The 27,089-nt window shown below is 33.8% G+C and overlaps 2 protein-coding genes across 21 annotated transcripts in view; both read left to right on the plus strand.

The window, feature by feature from the left end:
- LOC105326845 (CLIP-associating protein 1) overlaps nt 1-2,426 on the plus strand; it is a 51,680-nt gene extending 49,254 nt beyond the window's left edge. For all 20 annotated transcript variants that reach the window (XM_066085372.1, XM_066085383.1, XM_066085387.1 and 17 more), the window contains one exon: nt 210-2,426. In XM_066085372.1, the coding sequence (XP_065941444.1) occupies nt 210-287 (78 nt within the window). In that variant the 3' untranslated portion in view covers nt 288-2,426. The remainder of the gene's footprint in view (nt 1-209) is intronic.
- Nucleotides 2,427-8,395: 5,969 nt separating this feature from the next.
- Nucleotides 8,396-26,846, plus strand: LOC105326846 (uncharacterized). The gene is made up of 15 exons (XM_011427053.4): nt 8,396-9,353; nt 19,511-19,657; nt 20,000-20,505; nt 20,726-20,803; nt 21,013-21,172; nt 21,299-21,475; nt 21,600-21,692; nt 21,825-21,917; nt 22,032-22,127; nt 22,258-22,353; nt 22,609-22,704; nt 23,166-23,261; nt 23,643-23,736; nt 25,744-25,860; nt 26,095-26,846. The coding sequence occupies exons 1-15, from the start codon at nt 8,891-8,893 to the stop codon at nt 26,150-26,152; spliced, it is 2,370 nt and encodes a 789-aa protein (XP_011425355.3). The 5' UTR covers nt 8,396-8,890; the 3' UTR covers nt 26,153-26,846.
- Nucleotides 26,847-27,089: the final 243 nt, after the last annotated feature.

Raw genomic sequence — 27,089 nt, forward strand, 5'->3', positions numbered from 1 at the left:
AAAAAATCATTTCTGTTTTTTAAAGTTTTTACTAAAATTAATTAGGAACCAAATCTGCAAACAAATGATTTTCAAAAAAAAAAAATTTTTTTGGGGCTCCCAATGTTTATCAAAATATTTCAAATCAGGAGAAAGCAAACAATATTTTAAGGGGGCCTCACCACTTTGTCTCATTATGAAATACTTCTAATTCCTTTATTTTGTTTCAGGTAAAATTATTGAATTTATACATCAAACGAGCTCAGCAGTCTAGTAGTGGTACTTCAGCATCTTCCTTAGATACATGAGACAAGTTCCATAGCAACATGTTACATTGCCATAGAAACCGATGATACCATTCCACAGGAAGAGCTTAAAAGGTTTATTCCATGTGAAAACTTAAAAGTACAACTGAACTGTGTGTCCTTGAGTGAAAATTGTGAAAGAAACACAGCTTTTTAATGGACTCACTTGGTGGTGATAGTTTTAGAGCCAGGATTTGGAGGTCAAGGAGAAATACAGATGTCAAGGACATAACATATCTTCATGGCTTGCATTGTTGAATTCAGCCCGATGTTGGCTTCACAGTACACCGATGAACATTCTATGTGCTTGGCGTCAGAATCCATGTTGTACTTTATCAGGAGTATACTTAATGATATTATTTCTTTTTTTTTCTTTTTTTAATTGTAGTGTGTTCATAAGAAAGAGTGTATTCCCTGACAAGGGAATTAAAAATGACAGGAAAGATGGAGGATCTTCAAGAAAGTAATTAAGGATTTGTACGGTTCTCTGAAAGTTTTTAATGTCTTATTAATAATGTACACCTTGATATAAAGTTATTGACTCTATATATCACACAAAAAATGCTAAAACTATTTAGAGGCACCTCTTAACTATTTAACCTGAACAGATAATGATATTCATAAGTTAAGTTTTCACTATCGTAGCTTGTACTCTTCACCCCAGAGACATAATCACATTTTGTGTTGGACAATAGATCACAGTTATGTTTTGTAGACCTGAGTCAGTAAAATGGGTGTATTCTACAACTGTACTAGATGAAACGAAAAAAAATGTCATTCATGTAATTTTTTAAAAATCATCATGTAACAGAAATGGGTGTGAGGCCAGTATTTGAACAAGTGATTAAAAAATCCAACAAGGGGAGCTAACCTATTGTTATAGGACCTATCAGGGGAGCTCATCCATTATTGTAGGATCTATTGTAAGCTTATGAATGCTCAGTGTATGAAGAAAGAGACAGAAAAAAATATATTTAAGCTGTTCATGAATGATTTGTTGTCAGTTTATTGGTTGTTTGCCTCAACTTGGCTTTTGATATGGGTGGGGCTTGTGTTGGCCCAAGGAACAAAAGGGAAAGAGATAAGAAAACCCATTCAGTATTGTAACAGTCTTGTGTTAGAGGAAAGGAATTTCCTTGTGAGGAAATGAAGTTGGCATACAAATCATGTTGGAATTCTTCTAAGCATTGAAATTATAATGAAATTCAGTTAACTGTGTCTTTCAGGTGTAAAAGAATGAGATTGGTTGGTCTGTATGGAGATTGCATGTTCTTTTTGTCATGTTATGTCTTGTAGTACTGATAGAGAGAAAATAATTAACATATTACAAATATTCCAAAGACTGTTATTCTTGCCAATCAGATTTTTTTTTTCTCAAAAAAAAAAGGTAATAATTTGTCTCATAGTTGACTAGAATAGAAGTTTATAGGAAAGCAACACAGGGTCATGAGTCTTTTAGTCTCACAGAAATTTCTCTCAAGTGTACATGTAGGCTATGGAAGCAGAGTAAACTTGACAATGATGTAGAGAAAAATGTAGATTATTATGTTAATGGTATATTCAGTGTATCATACATATTTTTTTTTAACCTGAACAAAATATTATAGGGGTTTGTTGTAGGACTTTTTACTGTGTATACAAAAAGTGGTGTTTTTCACCTTATCATTGTTTTTTATCATTCATTCTCATATAATTGTCTCCATCTTGACACTTGTATAGATCAGCTTACAAAGGAAGTTCTCAGACAAATCTCCGCGAATCGAGGTTCTCAATGAAAAACTCTTATGCACAATTTGCATGTAATATTACATTTTAACCCCAGATATCATAAAGTTAACCTTTCATGAAATAGAAATTTGATCAGAAAGGTTTTTTGGCTTAAAGAGAGGAGCCACTGTTGTGAAATTATTTGTTGTTGTGTCTGTGTATAAGAAATCTTGTCTATCTTGTGTAAGCTTGTTCCCCAGACCCTCAGGTTGGTCAGAACCAGTCCAGGGTCAGGGAGTCAATGTCATGTGTGGGTTGTGTCGACATGCATGAGTTGTAAATGCTTTTGATGTACAAATCTTAATTAATTATAATGTGTATAACTTCATCTATGAACAACATGACTGACAAGAATAAAGTCATCATAAAACGGGACATGCTCTTTTTTGTTTGTTTTCTTGATATACTGTAGTGTTAAAGGTCAATGTCAGTTTACATTATATGTCATAGGGCTGATTGAGAAAAAGAGCCCAGCAAAACAAATGTAAGCAGAAATAGCTTTAGCTTCTACAAGGTTTATAAATGAATGACCTTGACCTACAAAGTATATTTGACTGCTAGATAATTACTATTATCTGGAAAATAACGCAAGACTTGGTTAAGCCCATCAATAATATCACACAGTTATTGCTAATGATGGGTGTTTAATTCTGACGTTAAACATGTACCATATATGCCAGGGAAAGACTTCTGTTGGTAAATGCTAGTGAAGCATTTTCAACCTGTATATGTCATGTGGGTACAATTTAACTAGGTGGTAAATATTAGCCTTAATAAGATTCAATTAGTATTTTCTATCCACAAGTCAAGTAACTTAATGGGTGATACACTGCAGTCCAATTTGTTAATCGAGACATTAAAAGAGATGCCTTTATTGATTAGATTGATCGATTGTTGTTTAACATCCAGTTCGAGACTATTTGACTCGGCGAGATTTCACCCATATTAACCAAGAGCCACGTGATCGTTGTATGGCCCCTAAGAGAGGAGGAACAGCGAGGGGCCTTCGTCATACCAACGTCTGCTAATATACGTTCTGTGCCAGCAGCTATCGCTTCTTTAGCAAGAGTGTATTATTAAGCAACACAATTACTGCTTACTGGATGCTAATTTCGGGGTTTTCACGTATTGGGATTGAGCTCAAGAACACAAGGTCTGTTTAATGACGATGTTTAACACTACAGAGGAAACTATACATTTAAAAATGTTTTGGAGACCTTACATGTAGCGTAAATGTAAAGGTTTGGTTGTTCATACGCTGGTAAATGACGTCATTGGTTCGAGAGACAGATCCTCGCATACATCGTCATGTTTTTACTGGGCGGAACGTGCCGTACGGTGCATAAAGATTAAGTTTTAATGCATTAACAATGTAAGTTATGGAAAGTGCTGGGAACCCCCAACAGCAGCATCAACAATCCCACTGCACATGTATAACACAATAATAAAGTGAACAATTCATCTAGGGTTTTTTTTCTGTACTTTATTTTAGGGAACAACTGGTCGATGAAGAAAAGGGATAAATGAATTTTTAAGTCATTCGTGCAAATGTAGCTTGCAGTGGTGGTTCTTTATATTTTCGTTTATATGATTTCGAGAATACTTTTATTTAAAGTAAATATATAAATTTTAAAGTTCAAAATTTAAAAAGATGCATTGAAACTCATAGATGGTTACGCTCATAAGAGGATTGGATGTATTTTGTACAGCTTTGTCTTTGAAATGAAGCTTCATACTATAATGCAACCCCAGATATTATAGATGTACAATAAATATGATTTGAAATTAGCAGTTTTATTGTTTCGTACATCGTCTAAGAATGTAGAGATGCTGCCTAAGAAGTTATTGAGTTTTAAAAGAAGCCAAAAGCAAACAAAAGCACTTTTATTGTAACTTATCTCTTGTGGTTACTTTACGGTTCATGACAACATTTGTTAATTAACCTAGAACCAGACTATGTACATTAAAATGAGTTTAATACGAACACGGATATACCGAAATCTTGGATAAAGCGGACTCTCCGGCTACAATTTTAACTATTTATGGTTTTAACGCTCTCGTATACATAACGAGTCATGAAGTGAAAAATAGCGAAATCTTCATTTTCTTTATAACAAATTGTTTGTAATTTAAAATATAACAATATAAGCTGGCTTAATTAAGAATGTTTTTGCATTAAATGCACCAATTAGCATATATATCGTAGTCATACAGAAGAAAACATGTATATTACGAATTCGCTTTACTTATTTTAACGAATTTATTATAAAGATATTTAAAGAAGTTATATCAATCTAATTGTCCATAGGACCACAGACTTTTCTCTCTTAAAGAACGTCCGCCTGTTTGAATGATAAAGTGTCAGTTGCTTTTGAAAACCTGAGTGATTGAGCCGGACGAAAATTTCTATATCAGTATTTTTTTTAAAATGTGGACCCTGAAATTAACAATTTTTCAAAAAATGATTGCTTTTCATTTCTTTTATCGGTAATATCAATCTTTCATCAGTTCAAAAATTCAGGGAAGTCAATTTTGAGGCGCTGGAATTCCGCAGGATTTGATTTCTGTCACATATATCTCACTTTTCACTCCGCTCCCCCGCTGTTTGAAAGTTTAATGGCGCTGATATATGCCATTAATTAATTTCCAGACACTTATTACTCTGATGCCTTTTTCTATCAAAATAAATTCATGTAAACGTTAAAAGCAAGCATCGATATCTCTCGTGTCTATTGTTGCATGAACCAATTTTTACTGGTACCCGGTTGTAGCCATAGAGAGCAATGGCTACAGATATGGGGGGAGTCTATGGACAGTGTTTGAAGTTAACTGATAAAGATCGGCCAAGAACATTCACATCATAGTCTCGTCAGTTGTGATAAAGGCATTTTTCAGCTCGGTCGCCTCTCGTAATGAAAACGATTATCTCACACTGCGCAGGTTAAATTATCTCTTTATAACCGTCTATCATCTCCTATCACTATCGCCACATCTCTGGCCATTAGACTTTTCACAATGGCTTTACAAATTTCTCTTTCACTTAAAAGCTAGCGAACATTTGTTCAGCAGTTGGGTTGATCTGTCAATTTTTTTTTCACCCGCTTATCGACGGGGTACTTCCATGCATCCTTTTCCCCCATAATTTTTTTAACGTCTGTACTAGCCTATACGAAAAATTCAAGTAAAGAATTCCAACATTGGTGATTAAATTCAGTACAATATTATTTAGTGGAGAAAGAATGATTGATAGGGTAGAAAACTTATCCTTATAACTGAGGTAAGAGGGGTTGAATTTCTGGTCGAGTTTACTATTACGAGGCAGAACAATTCAAAAATACCGTGATTTTGATCACATGCATCAACTCGCAGACGACAATTGGTTGATGACGTGTTAACTAACAGGAAAATCCTTTTTCATTTTTTGTAAGGAAAAATGCCATCGACCGCCGATTTCGAGGAACTTGCTGGTGAAAATTTGCTGATATGCCAAGGACATTTCTACATTGTTCGCGTGATTTTCTTCGCACTTCTAAAAAGGAAAATGGAGAATTTAAGTTGCACTTTTGAAATATCATACTTTTAAAATCGAGCGAATTCTGCTCAAAGTTATTCCAATAGTGCAAAAATACAGGATATATGAAATTAATTGAATAATCGCTCTGTGTTTTGTATTAAATGATGTCGTAGTAAAAAAATTATCAATGTTCTATCAGGATAGCTTGTCGTTACACTTTAAGAGATACTAGTGCGTTAACTGCAATAAAAAGTCAAGTTAAATAAAATTCAACTTTACGAAGTTAATATCTGGGGTATATTTCATAACCTATTTTACTTCAAGTCGTTACCATAAAAGTATGAAGGGGAGATATTTTTCTGGAGATAAAGAATCTTTCAGATTTGATTATGCTTTTAAATTGCAAAAATTAGATACATAATAGTATTACCTTTCTTGATACATATGCATCGTATATTTTTTTCCCAACAAAGTGTAAGTCTTATTAAAAAAATATGTCAAGTGTGAGGTACAAGATGTATATAGTTTAGAATATATCTTCACCCAATTCTTCTTCAATATTAAGTGTTTCTTTCCATCTCTTGAGCAATAAAAAAATTGTTGGCCGTTTGTGAATGAAAACTCAGCAAGGAGTGACGAATGTGAAATAGCAAGAGACAGAATCGTTAGATAATCGCCGGGAATATAGAAATTTAATGTTTCTTATAATCTTTAGCCCTGGCTTAGGCATGCCAAAAACCCGGGGGACAGATAGCTCGCTATATTTCAGGATATATCGGTAATATCAACAGGAAATATAATAATATTTTCGTAAGCTTTAGGTGCAAATGTAATATTGAAAACCATTCCGATGGTAATTTTTAGTACAGAAATAAAATTCTTCTCTCGCCACCTATGTTGAATGGCACACGACTTTTCATTTTGATATAAGTGACTTGGACATATTCACAAAACTGATAAATATCTATGTTTTTCCCAATTAATACATTATTGGCAATAACCTATTCATCATGACCTGTACCGCGGTTCATTGTTTTAGGTCCGATGGAACTATTAGATAATGATTATAGAACCATTTTTTTTTTAGTATAAAAATTCCAATATATCTTGAAAATCACCACATTGTACTCTAAGAGAAGATATACAACGAACCAAATTAATCATTTATGGAAATCATGCATACAGTTTTATCACAAGAAATTTAGAGTTTTCAAAAATTACTGCACCAATTAAGGATACTCAAAGTTTAAATTTTAAGTATAGATTTTTTTAAAAACTCCTCAAACTTGTGCAATCTTGAATGATGTGGCTGTGGTTGTTCAAACTGAACCGGTTTTCAAACCTATGAATAGTTAACAATAATCAATAAACAAGAAAATTTAATGATACTAAATATGCAAATATTGTCATAAATATTCAAAAGCTCATTTGATATTCATAGACCCCCCCCCCCCCGCGCACAGAAATCAATTTTTTTAAAACAACTTTTCAGCCATGATGAAAGATAAATAAGATAATAATTAAGACAACAAAAACACAAAGGTTAAATATGATATTGAAGACAATAAAAAAGTTTACTATAATATCTAATCAACAGATATATCATTTAAACCCCCACCCCCTACAAGATGGGCCACAGCGTGCTTTTAAAAGCTCTTACTTTATGTACAAATTCGCGTGCAGTCAAACAAAAATTCTTTGATTTTTACCAACCGCAGTGTATGTTTGCCGCTAGCTTTTTCTCTCATCCATATCTGTGATGCCCTGTGCATTTTTTAAAACAATTGTTTTTTAAGCGAGCATCGTAGCATCTGTTTCGTCTTGACACCTGTTAAAGTACTGGAAAAAGAACATGAATTAAAACGTTTTGCACACCCAACTCAAGAAAATGTCGATGGAATATTTTGTTAACACTTAAAGAATACACGAAACAATGTGCGAAAGCGTTGTTATTTTTTTTCCTCCTGCATCTTAAGAAAATGACTCATAGGAAAATATTCTCATGAAGTATGTCAGGTTATTTGTTTTGAAACAAACTTTTAAAACACCGCCATATCAGCATCTCTCTTAACATTAAAGATTGTCGATATATACAAAGTTTTTATTCCACTCTATGATAAATTCGTGTTTTTGTATTTCATTTATATATTATTTTACTTGGGTGGTCTAAAAACATTTATTATTTTTTAATACTAAACCATTCTCCAAAACCTACCTTCGATTCTATATACATCTGTTTTACTGCTGTATAGGTCCTAATTTTAGTAGTCGTGACAAAAACTCGATATTGAAATCTTCGTACATGAAACATTTATAGATATTCATTCCAAAAATTCAATTATTGTACCCACTTATATTCAGATCTAAGTTGTTCAATATATTTAAGTATAACAGCAGAAAGTATTCCATAAAAGTACATTTATATAAATAGTATGTGTGTTGAACTGAAAAAAAAATTTATCAACCGTTGAAAAGGCCTTGTATTCAAGGCAGCATTAATCATCAATGTTTGAAGTAAAAATAGGATTTCTTTCCAAAAATTTAAAATAAAAATGAAAGATTTATCTCCAGTTTAATCTTTAAAGTCTCATCTTAGCGAAATGTTAGAAAATATGAAAATGCCTTTCAACAAGAAAATTACTCTCGCTATTACTTTAGGAGTCTTCACTACCTTATCACCTTTTGTGTAAGATTGTCAGTGAAAACACATTTTAAAAAAACCTGCATATGAATTCCTAAATGATAATCTAATTCAATGTCAATTCTCGAGGCAGGACTTCAACCATGGAACATCATATCTAAAGATCTCTGGAGGGAGTGTGTCGATCAGAGGAAACAGCCAATGCGCGCTCGGGTGTACGGGCGAGAGAGAATTATGAATGGTATTAAATGGAACTCGACGCTGTTCTACTATCATCATAGGACTAGTACCCGAGATGTCAACTTCATTAATTCATTTCTCAATTAACGGTTAATGAGGAGAAAACCGAAAAATGGATTTTATTTAGTTTTATGGAATTTTAATTCAATGGTGCCGCCGCTATCTTCGGTATTTGAAAGCGGAAAAAAAAATATGTGAGTTGATTTTTGGTAGTTCGTTTCTTTCAGAGAAAACTTCAATATACTTTGTGAAAATCTTTGAAGATAAGACAAAACTGTGATTTTTCTGTTATAAAAATATTTATTTGTGAAGATTATAATTTTGTCACTCTACTTTGAGAATTATTTTCATCTCATGATGAAATATGATCTCGTATACAAACGCAATATTATTTACCCTGCCGCTTAAACAATCCACCCGACACCTGAGATTTGCCGATCAGATATGTGGCTCAACAGACATCGACTCAATGGATTAATATTAACATATCTTACATTGTTGGAGGTTGCGTTCTTGACACAAGGCTGTATTCTATTGCTAAATGGTTGGACACCAATGTCCGTTTACAACCGAACGCTCCTAGCAGACGTTGTCGTTTCCGGTTTCGTGCATGAAACTTACAAGGACTTCCGGTCCCAGGATTTGACGTACAGTGCCAAAATAGAACTGGTTACCGTTTATAAAGGTCAGGAACTGGTCGACAATCTGACTTCTGTGGCCAAGAATACATTTGTCATCAGTAATTTCGGGGATAAGAAAATGTGTTATGCCGACATCCAGGAGAATGAAATGTACATATTGTTTTTGACGGTGTACAAGCGGCGGCTGTCAGCCAAGTATGATGATATCTTCGGCGCTGCCACCGAACTCACAAAACCCAGGGAGGAAGAGATACTCACTCACTTAGGTACGTTGGTCATTTCTCCATTTCTACCAATAAAACTCAACTGCGATCTGGTTCACCCATCTTTACAGCATGACTTACATATCCACCAAGCGTTAGTTATTGACCCCGGTATTTTTTTTTATTCTTAGAGTACGGGAAAAAATGCGCCCCTGCAAAATACCCCCCCCCCCTTCTCTCTCTGACCAGTAGTTTAGCAAATAGTGAAAACGGATGTTATGAAATTAAAGTTGTCAGAGTTTATAGAATTTGAGTAAATGAATGCTGTCAATGTCTAGAAAAAACTATGTCCATGTACAAAAACACGCATTTTTTCTATCTCGTGCTCCTGTTAACCTACTCATATCTTCTGATACATTTCTGAACATGATCATTCTATACTAATGTGCGATTATGCATTGCCAATCGCTGAGTTCATTGCGGCGAAATATAGCCATTTAATGCTCAAAAAATCGAACTGTGCAAATATTGCACCTTGTAAAATTAAATAAACATTTTGGCTTTTTTCTAAAGTGTTGAGTAATTGAAATTTAAATGTTAGGATAATGTAAAGAAGCCAAATGTTTTTGAAAATCAAGTGTGTAACATCAGGTCAAATTATCTGTTTTATAATACCTCCCTTAAACTTGGCAATTACGTATTGAGAGATTTGTACCTCAACAACGCTAACATTTCTGAATCTGATTTATGAAAATAAATCTCAATCACCCGAGTCTGGGAGAATTTCAAACATTACTTAAAACACGAAAAATGTTTACCAGTTGCCAAGTAATTTCTGTTCTTTTGTATTGTCTAACTGTAATTAGCGATTTTTACTCATTAGTCACTTGAAGCACCAACAGGTTAAACTATTGATAAATGAATGTCACCCAAATTCTTGCTTCCAATTTCGCATACTGATTAAGATCGGTTATTATAACAAGAAAACTGAAAATATACTTTTGAAATTGAACTCTTTTGCAAAAACATAGAATGGAGAGAGAGAGAGAGAGAGAGAGAGAGAGAGAGAGAGAGAGAATTATCTCTGTTAATTACAGATTCCATTTTGACTTTTAAATTGTATAATTTTTAGCTTGATGTGATCTCCATGTGTAAGGTTCATGTAACGAAATTCCCCTCAAGTGACTAACAGCTAACCGAAAGAAAGACTTGAGAACTGATCAAATATCCCGATTATTTATGCCTATTGACAAATATTTACCTTTTTTCAATGGAAAATCTTTTAAATCGCAAGAAAACATTGATACTTTTTTGCAATTATATGACGCAACAACGATATATGCACAGATAGGATTTGGGGGGTCAGAAAAATGGAGAGAGATCACGGTATCAGCACTTGCTGTCTTTGATTTGGAAAGTTCGGCCAGATTGATAGGAAGTTTTGGATACTTTTTTTTCCTTCTAAATGTAGAACAACCTTGGCCAGTCGTTAATGATATAGATCTGGTTCTTTGACATTGAGATAATAGCCTCTAAACCTCACAAATTAAGGATATGATTTCTAATTTAGGCTATCTCAATCTTCATAGAGATCTAAACAAACTTAATCGTCTCGTAATAATGAGAATTTTTTTGGTATGACCCTTTATGTAAAAGTATGAGTAATTGTTAGGAGTAAGCCTAATTTCCCCTCATAAATATGAAGAATATGTTTTCAGAAATGTTTCAGAAGAAAAGAGAGAGAGAGAGAAAGAGAGAGAGAGAGAAAGAGAGAGAGATTCATTGAAATTGAATGTGGCGGATCACTGCCTGATTTGCGATGTTTGATTAAGTCTGGGTTTTTTTCTGATTTGCAAGGTTTATGGAGTTGGACTCCGGCGTTTAGTTTAGCTTCTGTTTGGTCTGGGATCTGGGGGTCATAATTTCGTGCTCATAAATCGCCGGAATTCGAACGATCGAAAAGGCCAATTTCATACCTTTATTCAATGAAAATTGATATTTAATTCGATAAATTCTTAGGTAGTTATCTATGAAATTGATTTTTAGAAAAACCTTATCAGCCGATTTGATATATATAGATCATAAAATACAATTTTTTCCCTGTCAATATCGGCCGGATATTTACCGGAATATTATTGGAGGATTATCAGTTAGTTTGAAACATCAGGTCACACATAACTAGGGGGGTTAAGGCGATCTATGTCCCCCCAGGTTTTGTCCGTTGCGACAAGATTGTCAGTGCTGAACACTTGAATCAATCCCCCCGTGTGTCCCCGGTGACTGGTTTGATGGAAAATCGATAAAACGAGCTCTGTTAATCATAATCTTAACGACATTGTCGTCAGTTATTATCTATATTTAGATGATAAGTAAGATACAAAATATTAGAAAAAGGGCATACGACGTTCTAGACATAATATCTTTTTTGAACATTTGCCTGTCAGCAGAATTTTTTTAACACAAAATTTATGGCACAATTTTAATAAACGTGACATATATTTGATATCCTATCGTTGGTTTTTTGTATTTGTCAACCTTGAAGTAAGAAAAATCTTAATTTAATCGTTAAACCACAAGAACTGGCGAAATGAAAACCACATATACACCAGTTCACATATACTGTACTCAAAATCCCCCGTGTGAAACAGCGGGTATAAGAATTCATTGGGGGAACAACATAACGATAAGATTTTATTTCCATTTCTTTTTTTAGATTTGGAAATGCTGAAAAATCGTAATTCAATTGTTCTAAAAAAAATTCCTATGCATACGAGTTTAGTATATGTAAAAGTGCAGCAGGCGCATAGTTTTTAACAAGTTAAAATTTTCGTCCTGCAAACAAAATATGTGATTATAGTATATTTTGTATGGGTATCAAAGATTATGTAATATGTTCAATATTTATTTTATAAAGAAGTACTAATTGTATCATCATTAGATTTTCTCAAATGTTACAAAAAATTGTTATAGAAAATAGATCTTTTATATTTTAAATAAAAAAAGTGCAAGTAGAATGATAAATTATCTTGATTTTTTAGTCCTAATGTTACTCACACATGACATACACTCCATGAAAAAATAGTTGCCAATTTAATATATTTTAAATCAATCATTTAATTATGGGCAAAAAATCAAAACTAATCAAATGATTTTATTAAAACTATGACACATTCATTAAAATATTTTTGTGTAAGAAACGATGTAATATTTGATTGATTTGAATCATCTATGAATATGACACAGTTTGTATCAATCATGAACATGATACATTTTGCATCAATCATGAATTTTTTATTATTCAACATGCATATTTTATTGTATCTTTGCAAACGTTGAACAGTGCTTGAAAAGAACGTTATAAAGTTATTAAGGTTTTTTTAATATTCAATTTCAAAAGAAAATCACGTTTATGTCTCTGTATATTTAGTAAAAGAATATTGAATCAGCAAAGTAATGCACTCAATTTGAATGAAATGCATTTATTACCTACATGAATAAATTTACATGTAAAATTCAAAAACTCCTTAAGACATTTCAAGTCCCCTTTACAATACTTTTAACCGCGGGATTAAATACTCCTTTAAGTGATCTACAATTAAAATTTTATAGAGAAATAAATTCTACCCCATCCTCTTAAAATTACCCAGCGTATGATCAGAACAGCTTATTTAGCGGAGATCATGCCATTTATCGCATGATAGCCAGTCGGATTAAGACAGCCATCTTTTGTATGGGTGAGGGATTGATAGCGGGTGACCAATGGACATATAATTATTTCTTCAGTGCGGGACAGTTATTAACTATTTGCATTGTTTGTTCACAGCGGTTCATTACAGCTTGATCTGTGAATCCGGAGCTTGAATTTCAGAAATCTGAATAGAGTATTGTAGCGATTTATTTTCCACAAATATCCACATTTCAGAAGTTAAGAGTTTTCTGTTTAAAGAGATGACTGGGTGTTATTGACTTGCGTGGTTTCACAATACTCTTCTTCTCTTGTTATCATCTGTCAGTTGGTCGTCTGTCATTCTGAAATCACTCATATACATACAATATAGAATTAAACGCTAAAATGCATCTCTTAAAATGATATTAAACAAAAAAATCCAAAATCAAACCTCTAAACAAGCAAAAAAACCACACCACAAAACAAGAATTCAAAAAATGCAAAAATGAACAAAGAAAAATGAAATTGTTAATGCGAGTTCCTGTGCAAAAATGAACAACATCCACGCAGTGTTAGAACAAATGTACTTAAATTAAAAAATGTTAAAGGGTATTCTATTATCTGATCAATGATTTTAATCAATTGATTGAATCAGATATCAATGATTATAAAATGCCAAGGACAACCGGCCATAGATTTAACCAAAAAGCTTAAAATATAACAAGGACAGATTTTCTTCATCATTGAACAATACAGTAGCATAAAAAATTATATTGGCTTCATTTACGGGATGTCGTAAAGCGAGTTTTTCAAGATGGGTGGCAGTGACTCAATAGACCTAAGTAAACTCCTTAATAAGCCAGGAACAAAACGGGTCCTCTCCCCGCCTCTGAGGTATCCCTCCCCCTACATAGTGAGTATTGTGTCCCCTACAATGATGTTCCTTGTGTGACCCCTGTCGTGATCTCAGCAGACGACAGTTGGTTGACGACACTGCACGGAAATACGTTTTGTACCCGGTAATTAATACGACAAAATGACTTCATTTTCTTGGTCACAATCAAATCCCCCTAGCATGATGCGAGTCTTTAACAGGAATATACTCCTTGGTTAATCCTAAAGTCTGATTTTCTCTTTGCAGGGATCTATTGTTTGAGTGTGGTCTCCTGGTTAATGTAGAGTTAAGCGGCATTTAACGCTTTTCAGACCAGTTTCCTGTACCCAAGATTTGTTTTTAATTTAACCCTCGTATACCAAGCGGAAATGATAAAAAATGTGGAACATTCGCAAAGTCTTTCAATCCTGTCACCTTACTATTTCTTTTAAAAAAATAAAGAATTGAAACCAACCTTTGTCATTCCATTTAGAGACCCCTTTCTTAAAGTAGAATTGTTCTATTTTTTTAGTCGTAGTATAAAAAAAACTTTAGTATTTGAAACAGTAATAATAATACTGAAAACTTACATAAAAATGTCAATATATGTAAGTGTTTTTCAGTATGTCTTGACGATGACATTAAAAATTCATGTATAAATGAATTAATGTATTCTCTCAATACATACTATGTTGCAGCTAACGAACATGGAAAGCTACACGACACTGCGCAATTTTTTTCTATCAATATTTCAATGCAAAAGTTTAGGTTCCATGCAAATTTTATTATTAATTTCACGCCGTCCTTTTTATTTTCAAACTTTTGGTAATTGATGTCTAAATATAAAATTTTATGTATTTCCAAAAATTGATTGAAAACGAGTTTTCAAAAACATCAAATATTTTGGCAAGGAGAAAATCATACGAAAACGAGGTGCTTGTTGATATCAAACCGACTCTACGGGTGTCTAACTAAAGAGTACATTCGCAAGGTGTAAAAATACCCGGATGTACACAGTTTTTGTGTAGACAACCTCCCAAATTCTGACAATATTTATATCCTATTCAGAAATACTTACAGACTATACAGCATCAAATATTTATTTAGAAAATTGTAAGCTAACAAGGTGTTGGAAAATCGTATAGAGATGTGAGAAATTAATCAGATTTCCCAATATTTGTCTTTTGTCCTTTCCTTTGGTTGGATTACATAGAACGTTGCAGTTGTGTGTGATCCCCATAAAATTAAATATTAAAGACACCATGGAACCTAATCCTAATCAAATGATGCAAAGTTAAGTTTTCAAATTCTATTTCAAGATGTTTGTTTTAAAATAAAATTGTCAAGGTTACGAAAATACATTTTCCTCTTGCACACTTCCAGTGATGCAAAGGTTTTTTTATGCTGTTTTTAACCTTTCAAACTCCAGAAGAGCATCATTTCATGCCTCTGTTTTTGCTCAATCAGAAATAGTAAATTTTTTAGAATTGGTTTATTTGATTATCTTGTCAATTTTGAATCTTTTTTAAGCTCATATTTTCCATGTGTTTCAGAGGGGTCACGACTTTGAATTCTGTTTTTTTTGTTGGAGAGAGAGAGAGAGAAAGAGAGAGAGAGAGAGAGAGAGAGAGAGAGAGAGAGAGAGAGAGAGAGAGAGAGAGAGAGAGAGAGAGAGAGAATTGTGTGCGAGTCTTCGCACCCCTTTTGGCTTCCTCTGTTTACTTTGTCAATCAGGGTCCCCCTTCCGGAATGTCACGCATGCGAAAATCAATATTGATCAAAAATTCTTAAATAATTGAACAGTAAATAAACATTAATTGGAATTTCGTACAGTTATTTAACCTGTTTAAGGATAGATTTATAAGCAAATAAAGTTTATCGGCTTAGGGGTCTCATCCCGATAGCTCTAACGCTGGCAGGTTTACCAAACATCGGTGAGAACCGCCACATTAAAGAAGAACATGATATCATCTCCATGAAGTTTACGTGTCAATATTTATGTAAAAGGATTGATCATTCCAAAGTTCTACAGACATCAATAACTGTTGTGAGACACGATAGTTTTATAGTTTATCAAAACAATTTTTTTCATTTTTCTTAAAAGAGTATTTTGGAAAATTTTCGTAATCTTCAGAAAAGGAAACTATTTTAGAAGTAGTATTTATCTGTTTCTGTGAGCTAAAATTACTCTAATCGAGAAACTATCATGAATGTTCACGAAAACCAGACGTGATATATTGATTAAGACTTAGTTACATAATATAAGTGCATGCATATAACTGGCACATATATATTTTCAGACTTTCGTAGACACTACAACTGCAAGTTTCCAATTTTAAGGCAAAAACTTAACTTTTTGTTTCGCAAATTATCACAAAGAGGTATTTCGAATTTCTATTTTGATTCGGTCCATGGAATTTCGTTACTGCTCAGAATGTGGCACATATCTACGATGCCTCCCATGTAATAACATATGAAAGTTAGGTATGAAAATGATGCGAAAAATAGCGGGTAATGCTCACGGAATAAATCCGTCTCTCTGCCCTCGCCAGGCGGCCAGACTTGTGTCGATATTGTCTCATTTTTCTTTGTTGGTCGAAATGGAACTAAAATCTTGAGTAAATTGAAATTCATAAGCTGAATAAACTTCTCTCAAGAAATGTTAGACGCGAATACATTCCGAGACCCCACAGTCGGTTTATAAATGATCTGTGATACATAATTAGTCGAAGCAAGCACTTTAATAGTTAAAACCCATTGGTTTGTATAAATTTGTTGAATGTGAGTTTGACTCCGGTAGTCTTTAGATACCCTACAGACTTTTCAAACGGTTTGTCGCAGTTGAGTAGCATCTTAGCACTTCAAAACGATCTTTCTAATCAAAACAACAACTTTTAAGAGGTCTATTTAAGCTGCTCAAGTGTTTCGTTATATCTCACAAGAGCAATTTAATACTTTTCTCGCCTCCTTTTCTAGAGACGTTTAAACCTTTTTCACCTTCTTTTCAAAAGAGCAGCCAAGTGAAAAATATAGTGCCGCCGATTGGCCGCAGGGCGCGAAGCTGCTTCTGAAAAGATTTGCTCCGTAATATACCAAGAATTTTCGAAATGTCTGGAGGGGAGGTTTAGTTGAGATTAAGTTATTATGGGTTCCCAGTCAATAAATTATATCTTGGTATAATATGTAATATTTCTTTGATCTGTCTCAATGGATTTTTAACTGACCTTCCACTGGCTTTAGATACTTAAAAAATGAGAAGAATATTAAAAGTTTTAGCATTAAAATTTCCACCTCATTTCCTCCAGTGTTTAGTTTGATACAGATTTGCCATTTCAGGTGAATAATTGTTGTTAGTACCATGTTAGGGTGACAAAGTTACTTAGTGGTTTTCACTGATTAATTGCTGTTTGCGAACAACTTTCAATTAGAACTAGAACTACTTTTGTCACTTGATACCTAGTCAAAAGCCTATTAAACACATTTAAATCAAAGCACATTATTTTGAACTCGTACTTTTTTCTAAGTAAGAATATTATTTGACCCAGTCATATGGTCATTAAAGCTTTATCATAATATCAATGTTTTATATCTATTGACAACACAGTTTTATAACAAATCTATGTTGCATGCATTTAATAGTATTTAGAAATATTTTTTGTTCATGACGAGCAGGAATAAAAAAAAGAATATTGTTTCATACGTAAGACAGGATTCGGGTGATAAGATGTAATCTGGATTGTATAGCAAACACCTAATCGATAATCTTGTATTGTAATGATTTTTAAATAATCAAATTGGCACAGCAAAGAACCTGTCGTGATGAGTTAGGTGTAGATGACCACAAAACGGGAACATCTTAAAAAACAGGTATGCCAGATTTACCCAGCCCCTCGAGCTCGTTGCATTAGAGCAAAAGACACAAGAAGCGCATACGTGTTCCTCCAAGTTAGCGGAATAACTGTCCCAACGAGTTTCATGACACTTAATATGTCTCTGTCAGATCAGGGATCCGATAAGGTCCCTTATCAGTGGGATATATCTATAGATTATCACACGCGAAATGCCTCTGTCAAATGTCTAAAGACAGTTAAGGTTACAAACGGTAGACATGTGACGTAGATGGGACAGGATAACTACCCAGTCACGTGACAGCGCCATTCATACTGCTAATCATGGAGCAAGTAATTAAAAAACATAATTTGACAACTTCCGAATCGAGCACCTGTGAATTTTGTAACCAGGGTCATTCACAAAGATGATCAAAGATACCCTGGGACAGCGTAATAAAATGCCAAGCACTCAGAGCACGTAAAAAACAAAACACTGTAAGGAACCTTGATTGTTTTTGGCAATATTTATAATTCATGATATTTTTATTGGAGCACATTGCTTCTTTAAGTTTGTAGAAATATGAAGTATGATCGAGTAACAATGTATGGGAAAAAATAGCACATAGATAGTCATACTTATTACAGCAAATTATAGTACATTGGCGAGTTTGATATTTAGTATGTAAGACATGCAGTTATGGCAAATTATGATTAGAATATTTTATGTTTATATTAATTCAAGTATACTGGCTTCTTCAAGTAAAATGTGGTGTTTATGTATGTTATAGTAAAGTATTGTGTGAAATAATTGTTAATATTATTTAGAACCATTTTAACAACCTTGGACTTTCAGTAGGACGTAGCTATCTATTTCTTGCGACAAAAGAAGTTAAAAATGACGCGGTTTCAAGCGAAATATGCACCGATTGCGTAGTCTTAGCTCAAAAGCCAGACAAATCGTGTTCATTTCAGAGAGCCATAGATGAGTGGCTGACAATAAAATAGACAGGCCTACGTCACATTGCTGTTTAACACAACTACCCAAAGTCCAAGCTCTTGTTAAAATGGTTTTAAGTTGTAGTTAAGATTTCTTTTCTGAATTCCCTCTCCGTGAGAAAACTTGTATCATGCATTTACTTAAAAGGAATAGTTGTAGTAAATTATTGCTTTGTTTTACGGATATTTTACATTAGTATATTGTAATGATTTGGTAAATTATACTGGGTTGAAAAGATACAAAGAGTAAACAATACGTATTTTCAGTGAATTAAAATATATGAAAAATATGAAAGAGTGTGGTTTAAAAAGTAGAGAAAGTTCAATTAAAATATAGAAAAAAGAGGTTTTAGTAATATTTGTACCATTTCTGTTTATTGTCTAGTTTAAACAGTTGAAAAATTGAATACTGTCATATAGTTTAGCCGTAACAATTTACTCGGTATCCCCCTTAATGACAAATATTACCCCTACTATAGCATTATTAGCTGTTAAAGTACAGTAGATGCTTCAGAAAGAAAAGGCCAATATCTCTATTCAGCAATACAAAAATTCATATCGGTCGTAGCAGAATGCCTGCATTATGATTTTTAAAACTTTTTTCGATATAGTGTCATATTTGCGTTTTAAACATTCTTTTTGAACAACCCTCGACTGTTCATTTCTTTTTTATCTGTTTAACTTAGCACTCTATTATACATAAGCTTCGTTTAGTAAGGTCATCGCTCTTCTACCAAAAAATAGATAAATATATTTAAAAAACTGTTCTTCGTTGTATTGCTTGCATTTGGTCATTTTATAAAAATACTTCTTAGTTATACAGTTTATTCCAATGGTAACTTTATACATTAAGGTTGGAATTTCTGGTCGCCATGGGAATCCTGCAGCGCCACCTGTGGGGGAGGAACTCAGGTCAGACGACGGGGCTGCAGCACTCCAGCCACTTCCTGTTCGAGCGAGGCTTCAGAGAACAGAGCCTGCAATGGTTTCTCATGCAAAGGTAACACACGAACAACAGACTCCATATAAAAGAGTTTCAAAAATACATAATATATTGCATAAATCTGTATCTACAATTAAGGAAAGTATAAATTAAATTTTTTTGGGGTGTTTTGATGGTATACAAGGAATAGAAAGGTTAATTTCGTCAGATGGTTGATTACATAAATTACTTGTAGAACTCGGTCCCTCTATGGTGACATTTCCCACTTACATGCACATGCACGTACTAAGTATTACATCTTCAACCTTTAGTGGAATTTCGTTTTGCTGTGTTAAGTAAGCTTTCGAGTGATCTCGAGTCATGTTTATGGACTGTTTATTCTGTATACTGTTGTTTTAGGAACCACAGATGTACTCCAAGCATTAGGACTACCAAAGTTCCCTCACGGTGTTTCTACAGATCTCAATAGAACTTCGGCTTACATTGTAAACAGTGAAGCTAATTTATACATCCCGCTCTCCGACCTCTACAGAGGTAAATTTCCGAAGGATTTCTCCATATTAATCACTGCCAAGCTTAACACATCGTCCGATGGATATTTATTAACCTTTAGTGATATCATGGGCCAACAGAAAATGGCCATAAAGTATGGCGAAGGACTTACGTTGGAATACTACGATCAGAACGGACTGCCTGGGCCCAAATCTCCCGGATTTAGGGAGAGTCTGAGTGATTCCACTTGGCACCAGTTTGCCTTTAGTGTGGAGGACCAGCTTGTGACGCTGTTTGTTGACTGTGAGAAAGTGAAGTCCCAGTTCTTTGGGCGGGCAAAGGACCCGTATGTAGGGGTCAACCTTATGCTGGCTCTGGGTCCCTACTTTGCGAGATACGGCTCTCCTTTCGAGGTTAGAATATGTTACATACAAGAACCATTTGCATCGTTGTCATACGGTAAAAGACTGGTTTCTATAGTGAAACATTTAAGACAAAAATGGAATAATAAATGAAATACATATAAAATTTCATATGGACTATTTCGTTAACCGTTCTATAGATACAGAGGCTGGAAAACTTGTAAGTAAAAACATCCTTTAAAACGATATGTTTATTGATATTTGTTCGTAGGGCTCCATCCAGCAGTTGGTAGTTGCTCAGGACCCTTCTGCAGCCGAACAGCAGTGTTCGACCAAACTTCAGAATGGGGTAAGACGAATTAGTGTCAGACACTGATCTACTGATGTTGTTTTCCATTTCAAAACAACATTGCAGGAGCAAAACCCTTCAAGTTGTCGATGATACACGAGGCGGTTTTCACCGTAAAATATTACATTTTAAAAATTTCCAAATATCGAATTCAGTTCACTTTCTTAATTTTGTAAACATCCTATTTCAACTTCTCACTATGCCAACAGGGCAACAGAAGTGTACGTGAGCAAGCTGTCAAAGACGACAGTCAGGTCAGCACCGCACAGAGGCAGACTCAGTCCGAACAATCCCAGCCGGATAAAACGGATTCCAAACCTGCTGTAAAAAACGCAACCACATCAACACTGAATACTCAAGCAAACCAATGTATGACCACTTGTTGTTTTTCAAAGAAATTAAATGCATTAAAAATAATGATTTCTAACATTAATATCATTACTCGCGAATAAGAGATTGAGAAATAATCCTTTTGAAAATCACATCTTTTCACAGACGTGTATGTTGATTGGTCGGAGTGGTCAACATGCAGCGCCTCCTGTGGGATGGGATTTCAGTCCCGCACCCGTTACTGTGGCAACAATGACCTTGACAATTGTCTAGAAAAAGAAAATCAACTGATCCAAACGAGGCCTTGTGGGGGCAAAACATGTTCTGATAATGCTGTTAAAGGTATCATCCTGAAGTCATTGATGTCAGCTATTATAGAATATTTTCTAAATTAATAATATATTTTTCTTCGTGTGTTTATGTTTATGACGAATATTTTTTATCATTGCAATATTCCTCATTACAGATTGTGCTTCTGTCTGCTTTAATGGGGGGTCATGCAGGTCGGACGGAAATTGTGTTTGTCCCAAAGGTTACAAAGGAAAACAGTGCCAAAAAGGTACTTACTAGTCACGTGATGTCAAATTCAGTTATTCCAATAATTCCGCATAGAACCATTACCATTACAAAAAAGCAGAGCATTTGTTTGGTTGATGATTCAAATATTATATAATTAGGTAATTATTTTTAGCAATATGCAGTCCACGTTGTAAAAACGGCGGGAAATGCGTACGCCCGGGGGTGTGTTACTGTCCCCCGGGCTACAGAAAGCCCACCTGCAAAGGTGAGTGAAAACGTTATTTTTCAAGTATAAATTTTATGTGAAATATATAAATCAATCATAATAAAATACTTCATGCAGTAAGTTTCAAGTAAATATATTATCATTTTATTGTAGGTGGATGTAATATTAAGTGCCAAAATGGAGGAGAATGTTGGAGAAAAAACAAATGCAAGTGTAAAAAGGGTTACAAAGGAAAGGACTGTTCTATTCGTAAGCAACATAATTATTTTGTGCTAAAATATCTTGAAAACGATATAACAGACATTTTTAAAAGATTCATAGATGTATGCTACATGAATGTAAACCGATTTGAATTCATAGTTTTATGTTTCACTAACAGCGGTCTGTCGGCGCAAGTGCAGTAATGGCGGTAAATGTGTAGCACCAAATAAGTGTTCATGTCGGCGGGATTACAAGGGGAGACGATGTCAAAAAGGTAAAGTGCATTTCGTGTTTTTTTTATAATCCTTGACATCATTCTTGGAATGAAATATCCCGTCATCGAGATAAAATACTGTAGATTCCCGGAGGAAAAAAATAATCACGAAATATTTTTGTCACAGTTTTTTGCGATTCATCGCCTATAAATAATATTTTTGTCAAATTTAATGGCTGACGTTTGTGATAGATACAATTTATTTCTTGCATCATACGTCTGATCAATTTATGTTGTTGGTATTTTTTCTCTCAGCAATTTGCAAGCCTAAATGTAAAAATGGCGGATCATGCATATTTCCCAACGTCTGCAAGTGCAATGCGGGATTTTATGGTCCCCACTGCGAACAATGTAAGTAAAGGATGTCAGCAGTTTCAAGATCTGGGTTGATTTGGTCATCTTAAAATGTCATGTTCATGCTGATAAACAAGAAAAAAAAAGAAAAGGGGGATAAATCGGCGCAGTGCATAAAATATATCCAGAGAGCCAAATGCACTCTTATATTTCTGATTAACTTGCAACAAATTGTTGAATGTACGGTGCTACTTTGCTAAAATGTACTTTGCTAGTACATGTGAATTTAAATTGATAAATTCACGCATTTTTAAATTCATGACTGCTATTAGAAATCATTAATTAAACAATGTTCTTAAGAATTTTAATAACGTTAGAATGAAAAAAGTCATTCAAAAGTTGGCGCAAAAATATTAGTTTGAGGAATCCAAGTTAATGTGCCTAACAAATAAAATAAATATATGTATATTTATGAAGTAAAGTTACATTAATTTAATTTTTATTGACTGATATTTCAGATAAGTGCAGAAGACGTTGTAAGAACGGCGGATTCTGTGTGGGGCCCAACAAATGTAGCTGTCAGCCGGGCTACTCGGGGAAATGGTGTCAAATAGGTATGTAACACATATATACAGGACAAATTAACAGGGACAAGTATCTGTGACTCTTGTTGGTCATAAACTAGGAGTGAAATATAATGGCATCGTTCTATTGTATTAATCTGTTTTGTATTTATAAGACATAAAAAAGTCAAACTTAAGTCATGCAAAATGTGAAGAAAAGTCTATTCAGTTTTCCGCAATTTTATACGAATTTTCTTTCTTTAATCAAAATTAATCAAAATTTAACCAAAGTTTTGGTAAATAATTTTTCCATTGTTTTCTACTCGCGACACGTTTGGGAAGGGAAAAATAATCAAGTGTTAAAGTGTTAATTTTAGCTGTTTTGACTAAACAGAAAATAAAAAGACAGAACTTTATTTTATGTGCTTTCAGGTCGATGCAATCATCCTTGTCTAAATGGCGGGAAATGTCGAAACAACAAATGCAGATGTACTGCCGGATGGAAAGGGGAGAGATGCACCGTCAGGTATAACATATAGGAATTACCTATCTTGATGTCTTTGCTTCTTATATTGTGTCTAAATGCAGCTATTAGATATAGAGGGGGATCGGGGGCCCGGAATCCCCGCGGAAAATTCATTTTTTTTTTAAAATTTACATACATGTAGAAAACTAAGGAAAATATATCTCGGACCCCCCCCCCCCCCCACCCCCCCTGCAAATTTAAATATCACTCGGACCCTCCCCTTGAAAAAAATTCTAGATTCGCGCAAACTAACGTTAAGACGCATTTTTTAAATTCAGAAGTCTCAAACTCGATAAAAAATTCCCTAATTATGGGAACTGCATAACTGAAATGACCAAACTTGTAATACTAGTATTATTAATAGAGACTTTGAAAGTTTAGGTATCAAAAAGACACTTGCGTTTGTGTAAGTTTGTTAGTGAAAGTTACTGAATCAGCTATTCGTCATTTTATCATTAAAGTCAACTTGTGATTGATTTTTTTAGATTTCAATTTACTTAGAAATGTGCATAAAAATGGCATGCCACGTGCAGGTTTTTTTCATGTTGCTTGATTTCATGTTATTCTAAATCAGAAAAATTATTTAAAAAATCATCGTTTCTAGTTTCCGAATTTAGATTTGACATTTTGAGTAGAGCGTTTATTTGCCCTGAAGAATTTCAGAGCATGATAAGAAATAACATCAAAATTAACCCACTAGAAGAATTGGTTTTTTAATTGAAAAAAAAAAATCTTTCACTTAATATTGTTTTTAAATTGGTTCCTAGATAGCAAGAATTTTTCTTGGTCATCAAAACCTCCTGGAAAAATTTCACAGATCATGCAGTTAACAAGAACAAAGGGGGGATATATAACTCTAAAAATATTAAAATCATGGTCATAACTCATTTCCTGGAACTGAAATGCTATCAGTGTTGTTTGACAATCGACAGCCAATAAAATATTCCAATAAATTATCTGTTCGGCTACCAAAAAGTGGTGTGTCTAGAGTAACAATTAAGCATTCCATTTTTTGGCGTTAGTTTAAAACGTAATATTAGACAATATAGCCAGTTAAATTCCAAATGCAAATAGCAGCGTACTTAAGCTTGAGAGAAAAAAAACGAATGCAGAAAAATCCTTCTTTTAGGTAATAAATCTCATCTTTTATTTGCTATTGAATTATACCTTACGGTTTTTTCAGTCTTGGGTCTTTGACATTTAAGTTGTTTATATGCTCAAATGTAAAAGTCTGTAATTTTCTCAAGAACCGTAAAAAGTCTTAACACCGAATGCTTAAAAACAGAGTAAATTCGCAATCTGATACCCCAATTACGGAACATGAACTACGTGTGCTTTGCAATAATATAGAGATATATTTCAAATTCAATTTACAAAGGTGAAATTGTTTTAATCTCTGACACTTTAATTATAAAAATTTAGGAGTAACTCTAGACTTAAAAGGTAGTGGTTACAGAGTTTTGACACGTTTTCATCAAATGCATCAATTTCAGTCACCCTGGCATATTGAAATTCACCATGAAATCAGCATTTAGTTAGAATACGGGATTAAGTGTATGCAAAGCTGCCCATTTTCAGCCTTTTTTTGACACCAATGAATATTGCCGTGATGTCATTTCGGCAGTCCGATATTAGTGAGCTCAATCTCAGTCTGATGTTACACCAATATAATGTATGAATACATGATATTATAATACTTTTTCTATCTATCAGATATCATGTTAAAATTCCTAATGAAAAGTTTTGGCATATTTAATACACATGCAAATTCAAATTCCATAGCTCCTGTTTATCTTCAGATATTCTGTCGATATTATTCTATGAATCTCTCAACATATTGAAATACAATGTAATATTGAAATAACACAATTTTTATAATCTTTATGATTTTAATTAAAATAGCAACAATGATTTCAACTTGCTTTATCGATAATATGTTGAGATTATCGCAGTGATGTGCATAATTTATAAGAATACTGTCTCACTGTATATCTGATTATTTGACAGAGGCTGTAGCTATGAGCGGTACACTGTTCCGTACGACAGATCCTACAAGAGAATGGTCAGGGAAGAATACGTCACTAAGTGTGGACCCTGGAGCTGGAAATCCTGTGTCAAAACCAGGTCAGTTTACAATGCCCGTGTGCTGTACCTTCGAAGCGAGGTAACTGAGAAATGAACAAGAACTTCTAACAAATCTATACTGCGATGCTGTTTGAATAATTTGTGTTTAAAAAATAAATTCTCTAAAATAAAACAGTTCTTAAAATTCCCAATTCAGAATTTTGACTCTTTACATGTAGTTTTCAAATTCTTTTGATTTCAAACTATGTTTCTTTTTCTTTTTTTTTTAAACAGAATTCGTTATGAAATTGTGACGAAAACAACTTACAAATATTCCTACAAGTGTGTCTGAGAAAAAATAGAACCAAAACTAAGAATAGAAGTGCAAGGCCCGTTATCAAAATACTTCTGAGTTAGCGGCACCAGGAGCAATAGCGACAAAAGGCAGAAGCAACATTCACAGCAACAGCAACAAAACCGACGTCTGTTGATAACAACAATGTCCAAGTACAACGCATCTTGTTATATCTGACGTCCCTAGTGTGCTGGTCATTTTCAAGACGACTTTTATCGGACCATTTTCAGTAGATTTTAACGCTCTAATTGAAAAAATCTACAAATTTGATTAAACTTTTCATCTTGGGGTATGTGTTGTACCCGAATACGAATTAGACAGACGCCCGAAAAAGGGGGAGACAATTCACGGCTGGAACCGTGATAAAGTCACATGACAAGAAATAGTGACTACCATGGAATCAAATCCTCATTCTTAAGATACCTCAGCTCATTTCATTCACAAGCATTCCATGTACTGTATTTATATTTGGTAATTTCATCCAGAAACATTTGGACTTGTGAAGCATTCAGTGGCAGAAAAAATGAAAGATAACCAAATTATGGGGAGAAATAAAATGTGGAACCCTTTATCAAATTTAATTCATGAATATTCATTTACAACATTTTATGTTGATTTGTAATTATCATTTTACTTGCCATCAAGTGGCACAAATTATGTATTTCATAAAACATATTCATTTACAAAATCATACCATTGCTTGAATATTATTACCAATTCTACTACAGTTATTGCCGAGATCAAAGAGATGCCGCGGACATTATTCTCCAATATATAACGAACGTCATCAGTAAATTATCAGATCAGAAATACCTATTTGTCTCGCACTGATCATGAAAGTACAAATTCAAACCGTAAACCTTTTTAAAACCATGTCAATTTCACGTGTTAGTTCCAGTCAAAACGATGTGTATTGCCTCAAATGTTTATTTCT

This window comes from Magallana gigas, chromosome 5 (assembly GCF_963853765.1).
Source record: "Magallana gigas chromosome 5, xbMagGiga1.1, whole genome shotgun sequence".
Taxonomy (NCBI): domain Eukaryota; kingdom Metazoa; phylum Mollusca; class Bivalvia; order Ostreida; family Ostreidae; genus Magallana; species Magallana gigas.

What these genes read in the sequence shown, in the direction of transcription:
- LOC105326846 (XM_011427053.4), top strand. Translation starts at nt 8,891, where the DNA reads ATGTGGCTCAACAGACATCGACTCAATGGATTAATATTAACATATCTT. An exon ending in CAATGGTTTCTCATGCAAAG is followed by an intron (nt 19,658 to 19,999) that starts GTAACACACGAA and finishes CTGTTGTTTTAG; the next exon opens with GAACCACAGATGTACTCCAA. An exon ending in GGGGAGAGATGCACCGTCAG is followed by an intron (nt 23,737 to 25,743) that starts GTATAACATATA and finishes ATTATTTGACAG; the next exon opens with AGGCTGTAGCTATGAGCGGT.